A 17,177-nucleotide genomic window follows, 5' to 3' on the forward strand; every position below is an offset into this window, starting at 1 on the left:
GTAAAAAAAAAAAATCAAAGAAGATACAACACAAAATGTTGCTTCCTATGGGGTAACTCAAAAATTTACAATATTAAACGTTCAAAGACCAAAATGAAAAGCAGAGAGCCCAAAGGCCAAAAAATAATAAAAGAATGTAAACTTAAAAGTTGTTTCAAGAAGGAATCCAAAATGAGTAGCCAAACAACCTGAGCCCTTGCCAGTGCTTCAACACCAGGCTGGGCGCTTTAAGCCTTTGTATTGGAGCTTCTTCAACAGGTGGCCCGCAACCCTATGCTTCAACATATAAGAAAAGAAGAATGAGATCAAGATAAAAGGAAGTCAACAGTGGTGTGCAGGTTCGCACCTCACAAGAACTCACTCAAAGTTCAGTTCACACAGATTAAAATGAATAAATTCACATTCATAGTTTCAATTTTGAATTTCATGTTCAGTTAATTTTGTATTTTTTAAGGTGTGAGAACAAATGACCTACTAGTTTACTAATTTTCACTTTTGCATGCTTTATATTAGGCTATTATAAGCCGCTTTTCCACTGCATAGTACGGCACGACACGGTTCAGTACAGCTCACTTTTGCGGGGCTTTCCACTGGGAACAGTACCTGGTACCTGGTCCTTTTTTTAGTACCACCTCAGCCGAGGTTCCAAGCGTGCCGAACCGTTACCAAAATGTGACGTGTAAACTCTGCTGGTCACTGATTGGCCGGAGAAAATCGTCATTACTGCGTCACTGGCTATTCTTTTCTTTAAAGGTACAGACACGCGGAAGTTTCGAAAGTTCTCCAGCCACTGAGTGTTTGTAAAACCGGGAACAATCACATCCCACCACTCTGAAGCACGGTTAAATGTCCAAACAGATGGTCTGTTGCGACTTTTTGCAAAATGTGGAAGATCTGTAATATACAGAATCAGCATTTTAATGTTACACTGGCAGTTAAGTTCATTTTATGCTTTGCAACAGTGATAAAAGTTAGCTAGTGATGTGCTTTTTTTAGATGCTTAACCTTGCGCATCGTCGAGCTAAAGTGTTGTCGTTGTATACCTTGTTCATCTGTTGTTTCCTTTGCAGCTTCTGTTTCAACTCTTCCATTTTTGTTTAAGGTTTTAGAAAAGGTTGTTTTGGTCCAGCTTCAGGATCACCTCAAAAAATTTTATCTGCTTGAAAAATTTCAATCTGGTTTCCGATCTTCTCACAGTACAGAGACAGCCCTGGTCAGAGTCACGAATGACCTCCTGATGGCTGCTGACCAGGGCTCTCCATCTCTCCTTATCCTCATGGATCTCACAGCTGCATTTGATACAGCAGACCATGATATTCTTCTCCATGATCTTCACTATATAACTAGACTTTCTGGCTCTACTCTGGAGTGGTTTGTGTTCTGTCTCACAGATAGGGCTGAGTATGTGGCCCTGGGGGAATGCTAAATCTCGTACCCACACTGTCACCTTTGGGGTCCCACAAGGATCAGTCCTTGAGCCGACCCTTTTTAACATCTATATGCTACCCCTGGGATTAATAAAGTATCTATCTATCTATCTATCTATCTATCTATCTATCTATCTATCTATCTATCTATCTATCTATCTATCTATCTATCTATCTATCTATCTATCTATCTATCTATCTATCATTGGCAGATATGGTGTTTCATTCCATTGCTATGCCGATAATACACAGCTCTAGGTGAGACTGGATTCGACTTCTCTTATACCTCTATCAATCCTTTCCTCCTGCTTGGATGAGATTGAGGCCTAGATGTCCAGGCCTAGATGTCCAAGAACTTCCTTAAGCTAAACAGCCAAAACTGAAGCTCTTTTAATTGGTACCCCCCATCAACTTCGTTCCTCTGTAAATTGTATTTCCTTTTCTGGTCATACTATTACCCTCTCTCCCTCTGTTAAAAATTTGGGTATCAAATTAGACTCCCATCTGTCATTTGAGACACATGTCCATCACCTCTGTAAAATTGCATTTTTTCATCTCCAAAACATAGCCAAACTCCATCCTTGCCTCTCCCTTTGTGATGCTGAAAAGCTGGTTCATGCCTTTGTATCCTCCAGGCTGGACTATTGTAATGCACTCCTCATCGGGATATCCAAGAAGAGCCTTCAAAATCTCCAACAAATTCAAAATACTGCTGCAAGGATCCTGATGAGGGTGCAGAAATATGAACACATTTCACCAATCCTTCGGTCACTTCATTTGGCTCCCTATTCACCTACATATTGAATACAAACTCTCTTTGTTTGCTCATCAGTGTATTCATGGAAATGCTCCACAATATGTTAAGGAACTCCTTATATTACAATCTACTAAAATTAACCTCCGTTTTGCAAATACTTTTCGCCTTCACCCCCTATGACCAAACTTCGTACAATTGGTGACCGAGTCTTTGCAGTCGCTGCTCCACAGCTCTGGAATGTCCTACCAGAGAACTTGAGGACACAGCAGATTGTGGGCTGTTTTAAAAAACAGATAAAGACTTGTTCATTTAGGGAAGCAAATTAACAAGAATGCCACTATTTATTGTTGTTTTATATTTAACTTTATCATAATACTAGAAGGAGTACCCGGCATTGCCCGGGAATCTATAACCAGTGAATTTCCCAAATGAAAGAAACAGAACATAGAAATAGAACAAACAGTTTTCTGATTCACATTATATTGTAAGTTCCTCCACTCTGCATTCTTTCTGCTGTGGCCTTTCAGACGTCCTTGAAATAGGCTTTCTTATGGCATCTGAAGTGGACCTTGCAATTCTATGTCTTTTTTTCAGTGGCATGGGTATATTAGCGAAAAGCAGGAGAATTATAATGTATTACATGGTACTACATACGGAATTAGCACCACAGTGAGATGAATTTACGGAATTTACAATACGTCGGAAAGCGAACAAATAGCACCAGTCAGTCAGAAAGAGCAACACTGGAATCATACTCTAAGTCGAAAAGGGAACAAATAGTACCACAAGTACAGAAAGCCAGTGAGAAAGAGTAGCACTGAAACCGTACTGGGAAAAATGGCGGGGAGGGGTGCTCTGTTTGTAAGGAGCATCTGTGTTGAACCGTGGTGCCATCTAACGGGCGTTGGTGATGTTAACTACAGAGAGAAGTGACATATAACCGGTGCTGTGTTTGGGGAATATGGTGGGGGAAGGATGCTGTCTTTTTAAGGCGAGTCTCTCTTCAAACGTGGTTGAATATAACGGACGTTGGCAAATGTAATACAGCACTATCAGTGCGTGTGGGAATGTGACATGCAGAAACGCGGGTGTGTCAGCCGGTCACGCTTACTGGGTCGTTCATGTTTTACATCCATACGTCAGTTCCCCTTCACCCGCTCAAAGCAGTCGGCCTTCTCATACTTGGACACTTCCGCCATCTGTTGGAGATTTAAAGAAACATGGGTAACAAGCGACGCACAGAGACCAAAGCTGCTGCTAGATGGCGACGCGGTGAACATCTGTTTCAACGTGCGGCCATCTTGTCAATGATAAGTACGGGACGTGTGCCGAATGTTGTTTCGGTGAAAAGGTGCCCCGCGCTTCACCACGAACATTTTTCACAACCAAACATACCCCACGACCTTCTCCTGGTCACAAAGGTGCCCCATCCCACTCTGCTTTATATATTAGATTTTTATGTAGCACTTTGAGGTTTACTAGTAATGTAAAGTGCCTTATAAATAAAATGAATTATTATTATTTATTAACCCACTGCTGAGGGGATTTTTTTAATGTCCTTATTCTAATTTTATGTATGTACTTGTCCAGCATTATACAGTATGTAAAATTTTTTTTGAACCATTTCCACTTCTTCTCGACTGTCTCCATACTTAAAAGCTTATCTTGGTCCATCGACCTTAGTCTTTGCCACATCTGCTCAAAATTTGCCCTGCCAAATTTAAACTTAACACTTTTAGTCTTTGCTTCCACATTTTACATTTTTAGATTTGTCTTTTATCCAGGGACTCTCCACTGAATTTTAATTTTGTTTCCTTCTTCTTTTTTGTCTTTTCCAGTTATTTCTTCAGTGCCCAGCTGCAACTTTGGGGATTACAGGCCTCAGTATTTGAGCCCTACGCCTTCCCACGGACAAATCCGAAAGGCGTTTGTCAATAGTCCATTTCAGTTCACTGTCAGAGCACAAGCATCATATGCTGTGTAAGTTATTTGGATCTTTCTTCTTTTGCAACCTTCAAAATAAAAAAAACAAGCATATTACATAGTGGACTACTACACCAGTCTATGTTTTATAGCAGCAGTCGCCAAGTCTGGCCCTGGTCCTTCATTCTAACCCTTTTTTTTTAATGAGTGCCCTGTTTGTACTGCTAATTAACTTCTTGTGAATTTCTTTTAGTTGAATTGCTTTTTTAAGATTTGTTCCCCTGAATTTCTTCATCGTTCCTCTGAATTGCTTCATTTCTTTCCTTAAATGGCACCCAAACAGAAATGAAATGTGAAGTGAGGGAGCCAACAGAAGACCAACTAAGTCAGGGCCTCAAACTCCAACCAATTTCACTCCAACCAGTTGCTTACTGAGGTGCCGATTCTTGTCGTTAATTAAATCCGTTCTTTAATTTCATGGCTTGTTGCTGCTCTCGTGGTGCATTACCAGACATTTCCGAAATTGTTGATGTTCTCTTTCTGAGCGTAGGGCAGTGGACACGGTGGGACAGTGTCGAAATGAGGAAGCTTAGCTGGAACGATGTGTGGGCCATGGTACCACCAGAGCCACTTATGAAGTCCTGCCAACACCTACCAATCTCCATCAGTGGATTGATGAAGATCCAGGGTGTACCCTTTTCTCCAGGCCAGCCTCCCTCCAGCATATACTCACAGGGTGTAAGACCAGTGTTACCCAAGGGCGATACACTTGGCGCCACAACCAGGTCCTAAAGAGCCTTGCATCCAAAATGGAGGAAAAACGATCTCTCATCAATGCCCTTTCACCACCAATATCTAACCACCCATGGATGACTGCCTTTGTCCAAGAAGGTGCTACAGTTACCAGGAGCAACTCCACACTATCGGAGAGAGGCCAGCTGTGCTTAGCATATGACTGGAAACTGCTGGTATATATTGGCCAACAGTTGGTGTTTCCTCTGGAGATTGCCACTACTACCTTGAGACCTGACATGGTGCTCTGGTCCCCTTCCTTAAGGAAGGGTTACATTATCGAGCTCACCGTACCCTGGGAGGATTTCGTGGATGAGGCATACGAGCGGAAATATCAACACTATGCTGAGTTGGCTGCTAAAGCGCAACATTGCAGCTGGACCATGGAAGTTCGCCCAGTGGAAGTTGGATGCAGAGGGTTTGTGGCAACATCTACCATCAAACTGCTGAGAGACCTAGAAATTAGGGGCCAGAGCCAGCGAGCAGCCATCAAAGCAGCATCAGAGGCAGCAGAGAGAAGTAGCCAGTGGCTTTGGATGAAGAGGAATGCCCCCTGCTGGGCCCCCAAGTAACAAGCTTAGGCTGCCATACATAGGTTCATGAGATGTCAGTCATTTTGAGACCAATGCGACTCTCATGACTAATTGGGCATGGGACGCAAGCTGTTTTATCTTGGTAGAGTAATATATATATTGCTCTACTTTCCCCTATTGTATTATTAATATGTAGCCTTAGAATGCCTAATCTCACAGATTTACCACTGTTTATAAGGTATTATTGTATATAACTTATCTCCACCTTCCCTTCTATATCTAAAACCCTCAGGCAATTAGATGTAGTAAAAAGACAAGCAAGAGTTACTTTACAATTTAAAATAATGTATTATTGATAATATTCATAAATAATAATATGCAAAGTACATTTGAATATTGGCAACCATACAACCTGATTAAATGGTGATATCTAGTTCAGGCGGCAGACAGACTTATAGTTATATAAAATGTCTCTGGTTAAGGCATCATTGGTGCTCAGCTTTCAGCCACATGCCTGTTCAATATGGCTGCTGAGCTGTGCTCTTCATTGTGTTGTCTTCATCATCACAGGTTAGCAAGTGATGCTTCTTTCAGATGTTAGTAAGAGAGAGAGAGTGAAATAAAGCAAGCAAATTTATGGGTTTTCTGTCCAACCCCTAAAGCCAATAGGACATCATGGTACTTAAAGGCCTCTAAGACAAGCCAATTCCGAACAGCCATACCTCAGACTAATGGGGGAAAATAGAACATCTTAACACCTGCCCCCCAAACCATATGTTAAACATCCTGGCTTCCTTGCAGGGGGTTGAAAGACTTTAGCAGAGAAACACTCGCCAAACTGGTTTAAGACACATCTCCCAAATCCTTTTGTAAAATTACAGAGACTTACACGTAAAGGGGGCAAACATGAATGCCTTTCACCAAAGTAACACTAAATTACATTGCTTTGCCTAAATTATAAATGAAGACATACAAAACATTTATCAAGTTATATGCAAAATCTTACATCACAACACAAGCATAGGGCTGATCACCCTATAGCTGGCCGCCTCTGGTGAGGGTGTATAGTGTGAAAGGCCGAAACACCTCATGAGCCAGAGGAACACTACTGATGATGCGTCCCAATATGCTACAAACTTCTCCAAGTCTATCATCCACCATTCACCGACAAGCGTAACTGAGCCTATTGTACGTGCTTGCATGAGGATAGTAACATCTCATTCTGTGTTTCGTAATCTGGTAAACTGTTTTGTGGATCTGAGCAGATCAACATTCCTGAGACCTTCATCTTTCTTTATTTTCAGATATTGTACTTTGGAAATCAGTTGTTTTGGCTCATTTTGTATCTCATACTTGTTTGGCTGCTAATTAAGGAAAAAGAAACAATTAAGGGGCCTGAGTCTTAAACAATAAGTCAATTAAAATAAGCTCAAAATAAGTTAATTACTAGCAAAAACAGGTCACTCATTAAGACAAGGGTTTGAATGAAAACCTGCAGCCACTGCAGCCCTCCAGGACTAGAGTTGATGACCCCTGTTTTATAGAACCTACATAACTAATAATAAGAATACTAATAATACATTCTATTTATATTCTTTTTGATTTCATTTTTGGCTGTTTAACATCTAGGCTTCCCTCCACTACTGTGTAGCATCCACCTGGATGATGCGACGACAGCCATTGTGCACCAGTGTGCTCAACACACATTAGCAGTTACATGGTTAAGGGGTGAGATAGCCAATTAGATGATTTAAGGCATACTTATAGGTCTAGAATGACCAGGCCGTGGTGGGCAATTTAGCCTAAACATAATCTTTACGAAGGATGCCCAGGGATCCTTTACGACCACAGAGACTCAGGACCTTGGTTTTCCATCTCATCCATAGGATGGTGCCATTTTACAGCACAGTGTCCCCATCACTGCACTGGGGTGTTGGGATCCACATTCAGACCACAGCGTAAGCACCTTCTGCTGGCCTTGCCAACACCTTTTCCAAAACATGCTTAGCTTTAGGTGGATGTCCTCTTCTGAAGTGCATGTGCTATGGCCGCTCAGACAAACCTAAGTGTGATTAAAGTCTACCTTTTCAAAAGTCTCCATTTTAATGGGTTAAAAATAAAACCTGTACCGATCCTCCAACTATCACATGCAATCGGCTACACAAGGTCGGCAGCTGATCACTGTTGACTATTTCTTGCTGGGGCCTTACAAACTGCTACCTTTGTTTCCCCTTTCCCCCAACAATAACAAGACACCACACTTATACTCTGTAGTTGAAAATTGTGCTTATACTGAAATTAAACGAAGCCCCAAAATACAACAATTCACTGGTGTACAATTCACAAACACAAGATGAGCACAAAACAACGTGAACAACACAAATAACAGTTAGCAGTCCAACAGATATGAATCCCGACGACCTGCAATTTCATTCAAAAAACAGCTGAAGTTCAGTTCAGTGCCATATGGAACATGGGGAAGGTTTCTCGAAACAAAAAATAATAATTTTATTTCTTCCAGTTTTTTCACATTTGCCACACTGGGTAAGATATCCACCTCTAGATGGTGCAAAACAGGCTTCCATCCGAGTAGTTTGTATTTCCTTCCCATAATTGCTGAGCTCTTCTAATGTTTTCAAATCCCTCCTCTGTTAGGGTTCTTCCTGTTTCTTTTAACCAAAATTCAACTTTTCGCTTTGACTAGTCCTCAGTATATCTTCTACCTTAGAGTTTGTAACCAGCAGGAGGCGCCATTCCACCCCAAGCCCTTTTTATTAGTAAAAAATTATCTTCATAGAACAAAAAAATAATAATTTTACAGAAAACAATCCTTTCTTCACATTCGTGAAGTCTCATCCATCTCCTCCCGACTGCCTTCTAGTTACCTTTATCTTTGACCTGGCAGTAATTCCAAGGATAGGATTTGGTCAATAGGAAGCACATCTGCATCAGACAGGAATCCCCATATTCCGCAGTAGCACCCCCTGATGACACCCACAGAACCCAACAAGGCTATGCTCTGGAACTCCAATCCCTGTGACACCCTGAGTTTATCCAAAAGGGACTCTGCCCTCTAATGCATTTGGGGGACATAGTATCCAGATGCTGGTGTCTCTTTTGGTCCTCCCATCATACTGGCCTGCCTGCTGGGTAAGGATTCTTGTGCCCATCCAGTCAGAGAGCCTGTCCTTCTGTTTTCTTTTCCCATGGTGTCCTGTCTGAGACAAGAAATCACCCTTTGAGATGCCCATCCATTCTCCTGCAGCACTCACAAAGGTGCAGATCTTGCATCCACTTTGGGGCAACTCAACACAATCAAATGAATAAACAAAAAATAAGGGAAGACAACAACACCACAGACGACACTTATGTGGCATCCACTACTAACAGACACTAATGTCTCTGTTTTTAAATGAAAATGTAGCAGCGTGTATGTAACCTTGGTCTTCAGATAAATCGTTCACCATTAGAGGCGCACAACTAATCATCCCCGAGTTTCCTCTTCTCCAGTGAACTGCAGGTAGTGACTGATTGCGGCTGTTGACACAACGTTTTCAGTAGCTGGAGAGATGAATATGGGCTGTCAGAACATAAAGTGAGTGAAGAAGAAAGCAATTTGTCATGTTATAATGAAGACAGTGGCAGCAAAATAGATTCTGGTGCAATTGGGAATTCATGGTGTTGTGGTGGGAGTTCAGATCAGAAAGAGGCAAAATTGTCTCAGATACAAAAGCAAAGGGTGATGGTGCAAGGAAACTTACCAGAATGTGGTGATGTTAAGGGTGTGTTCCACAGGGGTCAGTGCTGGGCCGCTGCTATTTTTAAAATGTATAAATGATTTAGATAGGAATATAAGTAACAAGCTGGTTAAGTTTGCAGATGATACCAAGATAGGTGGATTGGCAAATAATCTGGAATCCATTAAATCATCACAGTAGGACTTGGACAGCACACAGGCTTGGGCAGATTTGTGCCAGATGAAATTGAATGTCAGTAAAAGTAAAGTTTTACATGTAGGAAGTAAAAATGTGAGGTTTAAATACACAACAGGAGGTCTGCTAATCGAGAGTCCAATTTATGAGAAGGATTTAGGAGTTGTGGTGGACTCTCAAGCTATCGACTGCCAGACAGTGTTCAGAAGCCATTAAGAAGGCAAACAGAATGTCAGGTTATATAGCGCCTTGATGTGTGGAGTACAAGTCCAAGGTGGTACTGTTCAAGCTTTATAACACACTGGTGAGGCCTCATCTGGAGTCCTGTGTGCAGTTTTGGTCTCCAGGCTACAAAAAGGACATAGCAGCACTAGAGAAGGTCCAGAGAAGACAACTATACTGATCACGGGGGTACATGGGATGAGTTATGAAGAAATATGAAAAGAGCTGAGTCTTTACAGTTTAAGCAAAAGAAGATTAAAAAGAGACCTGACTGAAGTGTTTACAATTATGAAGGGAATTAGTCCGATGGATTGAGACTAAGACTTTAAAATGAGTTCATTGAGAACACGGGGACACAGTTGGAAACTTGTTAAGGGTAAATTTCACACAAACATTAGGATGGTCTTCTAATAGAAATATGGAATGAGTGACCGAGTAGTTTGTGACCCGACATTTGCGCGATATACATATGCGCGCCGACAAAATAGCGGCGATAAAAACGCGCTGTCAAAATCGCGCCTACAAAATCGCCCCGCCAAAATCGCGAAAGTTTCATTAAATATGAATTACTAGTTTAAAGCATATATAATAATGTTTATTTTAGAAGTCAATATTATGAGATGCGGCATGCCATCAGCACGGCACGCAGATAGTCCTTAAGATCTCGCCCTGCATATGTAGGAAGAATTGCAGCAAGGGCGTCCCACTCGCTTGGCCTCTCTTGCGATTTGGCGGCACGCATTTGTCGAAAACCAGTTAGCAGGTTTGTCGGCGCTCATTTGTCTGTCGAAGTTTTGCCGGGGCGCATATGTCTATCGCGCTTTTGTCGGTGAACCGAGTAGTTTGGTAGACAGGAGGACTTTAGGGTTATTCAAAACTCAACTTGATATTACTTTAGAAGAAATAAGTGGATAGGACTGGAAAGCTTTGTTGGGCCGAACAGTTCTCGTCCAGATTGTTCTAATGCTTTTGTCAAAGTTGCATATAACCTAAAGAGTTGCACTTCTGTGTGTGTCACGTGATGACACCCACATGTTTGTTAGAGCTGGTGAGAGTGAGTCCCTGTGTAGAGAATCTTATGCAGAGTGTTTGGTTTTTGCATGCCCCTTGAGGTAAGAGCACAGGGTCAGCCATTGTGCAAGCACCCCTGGAGCAATTGAAGAGTAGGATCTCTTTTGGCAGTGACGGGGAATTGAACCAGCAACCTTCGGGATACCAGCACAGATCCTTAGCCTCAGAGCCACCACTCCGCCCTTAGCACAGATCCATTGTTGCAGAGTGACTGACAATTGTCACCACTCAAGACTTTGTCTGGATAGGATCATTATGTGTATGTTTTAATCTTCAAAGAAGAAAGTAGATGAACCCAATAAGCATTCCTGGTAAGTTTCACAAATGTCATGATAATACACCATGCAAACCTATGACTGCTGCTGTCAGGGCAGACTGTAGTGCCCTGTAATACTATGGAATAGTCATGATTGGAAAATGAATGAATGAATGAAAAATGAGTGTGCTTGTGTAACAAGTTTCTAAAGTTTCCATTCAGTTTTACAAACTTTGTTGACATTTTCTTTGCTTTCCTTCATTCCAGCATAGAGAACATTGTGGTTAGTGGCCCACTGAATATAACAAAATCATACCAGTATGATAACCAGACAGGCATCGGAAAAGCAGAGGTGATGTGGACACCTTCTGAAAATGACCATGGCGAGTCTGTCCCCATTTGTTTCTTTGCTGAGACTCAAGAAGGGTAAGATATGAGTTCAAAACTACAAAACCGAAGGTGCCGTAAAGATGAGTGCAAATGGCACTGGTCTTATTTTATGTTTTTTGTCTTTTAGGTACCAGTCTGAGCTGAGATGTGTGGTAGTGACAGTAGGAAGACACGACTTTCTCCCATTCAGTAAGTGTAGCTGCATAGTAAAAGAAGTTCGTTGTTATTACTTTTGTTTTACTATAACAATTTAAGTTCATCCAGTTTAAAGATCACACCATGCAGCAATCTGTAAGCCATCAAACAATCAATCGATACAACACTCCCAAAATTAAACATTAGGGTGCATTAAGATAGGGGGTATCCATCTCCGATTCCTGAGGGCCATGCTGACTGCTGGTTCTCCTTCCTGTGACTTTCTTCATCAGGGACCAATTTCCTCTGTTAATTAACTTTTCTTCCCTTCATTTTAACTGCTGTGTTTCTAAAGACTCCGTCCTCTGAAGCGATTTGTTTTTTCCTTAAATGGCAGCCAAACAAAAGTAAGTTGTGAAGTCAGCCAACGGATGACCAGCTAACTCCAACTTATTTCTCTCCATCCAGTTTCTTAATTAGAGGACAATTCTTGCTGTTCATTAAACCCGTTATTTACCACCATGACTTGCTGGTGCTCATATTCTAACACAGCGGACATTTCTTTTTTCTTAGAGAACCATCAGAATGTTTTGTGGACCTGAGCAAATCGACATCACTGAGGCCTTCACCTTTCCTTATTTTCAGATGTTGTATGATGGACATGGGTTAACTGGTCATGCCATGGCTCATGTTCTCCTCCGTTATTGTTTGACTGCTAATTAAGGAGAAAAGAAACAATTAAGGTGTTTAAATAGCAAGTCAATTACAAATAAGGCAAAAGAAGTTAATTAGCAGCAGGAACTGGTCCCCAATTAAGGAAATGGTTAGAATGAAAACCTGAAGCCACCGCAGCCCTCCAGGATCAGAGTTGGACACCGCTGCATTAAGACAAATCATTCCTACTCCTGCCCATCCTATTATTTCTCATTATTAGAACTATTACTAAAAACTGAATGTCAATTTTGAAAAGATTCCAATTGAAACTCTAAATAAATTTTAAAAAAATATACCAGGCTTGGTTCCTGCACATACGGAAAAAGTTCTCTCTCCATATTTATCCAGCATCTCAGAATTACACTTAAGGTCTGATTAGAATAAGAATTTGTTCTGCCTCAGAGTAGGACATGAGAAGTATCTAATGAAATATCCTACTCCCTCTCCCGGCTAGGAGTATGACTTTGTGTTTGAGAATGAATGATGTCACAATTTTATGACACTGCAAGCCACGAAATGGCACTCATGATGACGTTTTTGTAGTTTTCTAATTGAACTGCTAAGGCTGCATCTCAAAGATAATTATGATTATAATAAAAGTAATAACAGTATTCAAAGTAGCAGAACAAGAAGAAGGAAAAAAATACTGAGGCACAATATTAGGCTACGCAGCACATAACTGTTGATTGAAACAACAACAAGAGCAACACTGTAATAAGCATTGGAATGGAAAAACACAAAACGACTGTTAAACTCAATAACACTCCTGTTATTTAACAATGAAAGATTCACAGCCTTACCTTCAGAAGAGTCACCTTCTCACTGATATGGCTACAGGAAGCACCTCATAAAGTAACAGTTACCGAAAGTAGCCATGGCTATAAGTCCCATTCATTCTAATGTTTCCTGTCCTCTTCCATTGTCACATGCCATATCTCTCTCTCCATGATCCTCCCTTATCTTCTATGAGATTTTATTTATCCAATGCCCTGGAGAACACTCTGTGCCTTCTTGAATCTCTTCCGGCTTGTAAAGTGTAATAAAAATGTTCCTGGGACTCATGGAATGCAGAGCTCAACATGCACAATGGGAAGTCTGAAAATTCGCTTATGATAAGAGCAAGGAGTCAGTACTGGGGCCGCTTCTATTTTTTAATATATATAAGTGATCTGGATAAGAATATCAATAACAAGCTGGTTAAATTGGCAGATGATACCCAGATAGATGGATTGGCAGATAATCGAGAGTCCATTGAATCATCACAGAGGTGACTTGATTGAAGTGTTTAAAATAATGAAAGGAATTAGTCCAGTGGATCGAGACAGTGACTTTAAAATTGATTTCAACAAGATCACAGGGGTAGAGTTGAAGAAGATAAGGGTGGGGATCATGACATGCAGCTTGGAAAAGGAGGGCTGCAAACACTGGAAGAGCAAACCCAACTTATGGCTCTGCATTCCATGAACCACTGGAACATTCCTGTTACACTTTACAAGCCTCAAGAAGGTATGTGGAGTTTCACAGGGCGTTTGATAAATAAAGGGTGTCCCAAAATTAACGCAAGAAGTAATTTTGATAGAGAACACAGGTTTTTAATTAAAATTGTACATTTTTAATTGATTCATAAAGTATACTGTATAGGGTTATGTATGGAATAGCATATCGAGTAAATGGCCTCCACGGCTTTGCTGGTACATACGCACTCTTTTGTCAAAATTTTCCATTACCGTTTTGCATAAATGTGGCTGAATTTCTTTGATACAGCGCTCAATTTCCTCCTTCAAGGTGTGGGTGGTCATGGGCTTGATGGCATAAACCTTAGACTTCAAAAAACCCCAAAGAAAAAAGTCCAACGGCGTTAAATCGCATGATCTGGACGGCCAATTCTGAGAAATGAGAAATTGCACGACCAGGAAATGACTCATGCAGTAATTGAATTGTTTCTCAGGCTATATGGCATGTGGCACCGTCTTGTTGAAACCACATGTCCATATCTTGCAAATTAGGCACAAAAAGCTGGATTATCATGTCGCGATAGTGAGCACCATTAATTGTTATTGCCTGACCAGACACATTTTCGAAGAAGAAGGATCCGATGATGCCTCCAGCCTAAAATCCGCACCAAACAGTGACACGTTGTGGATGCATTTGTTTCTCAACAATCACTCGTGGATTTTCTGAACCCCAAATGAGACAATTTTGACGATTAACGAAGCCATCAATGAGCCTCATCGCTGAAGATGATTTTGTTCAAAAAAGTTGATGAAGTTAAATTACTATTCCGACCATATTTTGTACGAAAATTGCGAACTGTAGCTGCCAAACCTTCATTATTTTAAAAAATATTGCTCAACAATGAAAACACGTTGTTCTTTTCGTTCTTTCTGTAGTGCTCCATTTTTAATAACCCTGAACTGTGAGCTGTCATACTGTCTTTTTTTTTCGTTGGCAACACTTTACCGCACAAATGGCGCCAAATTCAAATCTTGCGTGAATTTTGGGACACCCGTTAGAATCTCATAGAAGATAAAGGGGTATCACAGAGAGAGATACGGTATGCAGCTCTGGAAAGGTGACTGGATACACTGGAAGAGTGAGAGCGACTTATAGCAGGTATTAGAACATTCAAACAGTCTAGACGAGAACAGGCCATTCAGCTCAGCAAAGCTTGCCAGTTTCTAAAAATAACATCAAGTCTAGTTATGAAGGTTCCCAACTACTTACTGTCAACCACCCTACTTGGTCACTTATTCTAGGTGTCTATAGTTCTCTGCGTAAAGAAAAACTTCCTAATGTTTGTGTGACATTTAGCTTTCACAAGTGTCCAACTGTGTCCCTGTGTTCTTGATGAACTCATTTTAAAGACACAGTAGCTGGATCCGTTACACTAGTACGGCCATTTTCGAACATTTCAATCCATTCATAGAGACGACTCTATGAGAGAGAACTTTATCCCTATACTATGAGCATACATGCGGAGATGAATTTGTGCTCCCGGGCACACCTGCTGCCCACAAAAAGCATATGACAGAATGTTGTTCCACTTTGGTGCAATTTATAAGTTTCGCAGCCATCTTCACCACAGGGTGACAACTCTTATACTAAACTGCGAGGGCAGCCGGCTTTCCACCCAGAACTAGTCACATGACACTCTCTGAAATGACCAATTACTACTCCTTCTGCCATCACCGTTTCCAGCAAAAATATAAAAGAGCAAAAACGTTTTGAACGTCCCTCGTATATGCAGTTAATTCTGGTGTATTTGATAAAGCCCACATCACGGATGTAAATCTGAAAAAAAAAGACCACAGAAACAGTAGCACTGCTTTGACCCAGGGTGCCACCCGATTGCAAAACCGAGCAGAGAAATGCGTACGCACGGTGTAAGGCTGCCGTGAAAATGGGCGTATGCAGCTTTTCTACATGAGGCCCCTGGTGTGGAGATATGTTAGTGGCACACCAATTCAGCATTGGATAAAGATTAGTGCTGGGTCCTCTCCTCTTCTTCCTATACATGTCCTCAGTAGGTCCACTTATCTAATCCATTGGTTTCTCTTATCAGTACTATGCTGACAATACACAGCTATACTTGTTGTTCCCGCCAGACGATTACAAGGTATCAGCTATCATATCCCACAGTTCAATTTTACATTAGCTAACCTAATTTGCAAATCTTTGGAATAAGTGAGGAACAACAGATTACAGTCGACCACATTTGTTGAATATGAATATCTTTTGCAGATGCTGAGGCCAGCGTTGTGTGCACCAAGACGACGATGTCTCTGTTTGTGCTGAAGTCTTCGGTCCCAGGCCTTAACGAACAACACATGCGACTTAATGACCCCCGCTGCTCACTGACATCAAATTCAACACATCTGATCGCGAGTGTGTCTCTGAACTCTTGTGGCACCCGTTATCAGGTAAGGGCCTGGGAAGCAGGCTATTGAGGATGTTTTTGAAAAGGGTGTGTTAGAGGTGCTGCATAAATGAAGTCTAACATATACAGTACCAAAACAAGTGGAAGTTGAAGAGAATATGTAACCATGTCATGGACCTCAATAATAATGAAAGTCTGATTCTTCAGAATTTCAAGCCAGACACAAATTCTTTTCTTGACCTTCTTTAATTTGTTCACCAAGCCAACAGATCAGTTAAAGATGTAGTTAAATGGCTCCTCACTACATTTGATGAGAACTGGCAATTCAGCCCATCAAGCCTTCCACTCCTATTTACCTGATTTCTGCAATCTAACATCAACTTTAGTTTTAACGGTCACCAAAACGTCTACCACACTATGTGGTCACTTATTCACATACTTTAATGGTTCTATGTATCAAAAGGCATTGTGACTTTTGTCCAGAATCTACCCTCAACAAGCTTCCAGTTGTGTCCCTGTGTTCTTATTGTAGACCTCAAGTCACAGCTGGAATCTGTGGTACTAATTCCCTAAATGTTTCAGACACTTCACTCTGTTTTCTTAAATTTAGAAGGTTCAATCAGTACTTGATTGCTGTACCAGCACTTCTCTGACCTACCTTTATTATTATTGTTAGTAAATGTATACATTCCAGTACATACCAGCATTTTGCCCCATTTCATCCAAGGGGTTAGCCTTTTTTATTAGTTTCTGGGTAGTTTCTCATCCCTCCTGCTCTCCAAAATAACTTAACAATTTATTTGCACCAGAGCAGTTCAGGAGCTTCCATAATTTCCTGAGACACATAATGCTGCCAGTTTCTTCCATACTGTATTTCTTTAGAGTGTTGTGGAGGTATCTTTGAGGTAGTCCTCCAGGTTTGATGTGAGATTTCTCACTATACTGTATGTATTATATATATATATAATATATCTATACTAATAAAACGCAAAGCCCTCACTCACTCACTCACTGACTCACTCACTCACTCACTCACTCATCACTAATTCTCCAACTTCCCGTGTAGGTAGAAGGCTGAAATTTGGCAGGCTCATTCCTTACATCTTACTTACAAAAGTTGGGCAGGTTTCATTTCGAAATTCTATGCC

General features: G+C 41.1%; 1 protein-coding gene across 2 annotated transcripts in view; it reads left to right on the forward strand.

The window, feature by feature from the left end:
- Positions 1 to 17,177, forward strand: part of LOC120517032 — a 49,416-nt gene that overhangs the window by 13,490 nt on the left and 18,749 nt on the right. For both annotated transcript variants that reach the window (XM_039739117.1, XM_039739128.1), the window contains 4 exons: positions 4,023 to 4,164; positions 11,181 to 11,339; positions 11,431 to 11,492; positions 15,894 to 16,072. In XM_039739117.1, coding sequence (XP_039595051.1) covers positions 4,023 to 4,164; positions 11,181 to 11,339; positions 11,431 to 11,492; positions 15,894 to 16,072 — 542 coding nt within the window. The remainder of the gene's footprint in view (positions 1 to 4,022; positions 4,165 to 11,180; positions 11,340 to 11,430; positions 11,493 to 15,893; positions 16,073 to 17,177) is intronic.

Source organism: Polypterus senegalus, chromosome 1, assembly GCF_016835505.1.
Source record: "Polypterus senegalus isolate Bchr_013 chromosome 1, ASM1683550v1, whole genome shotgun sequence".
Classification (NCBI taxonomy): Eukaryota; Metazoa; Chordata; class Cladistia; order Polypteriformes; family Polypteridae; genus Polypterus; species Polypterus senegalus.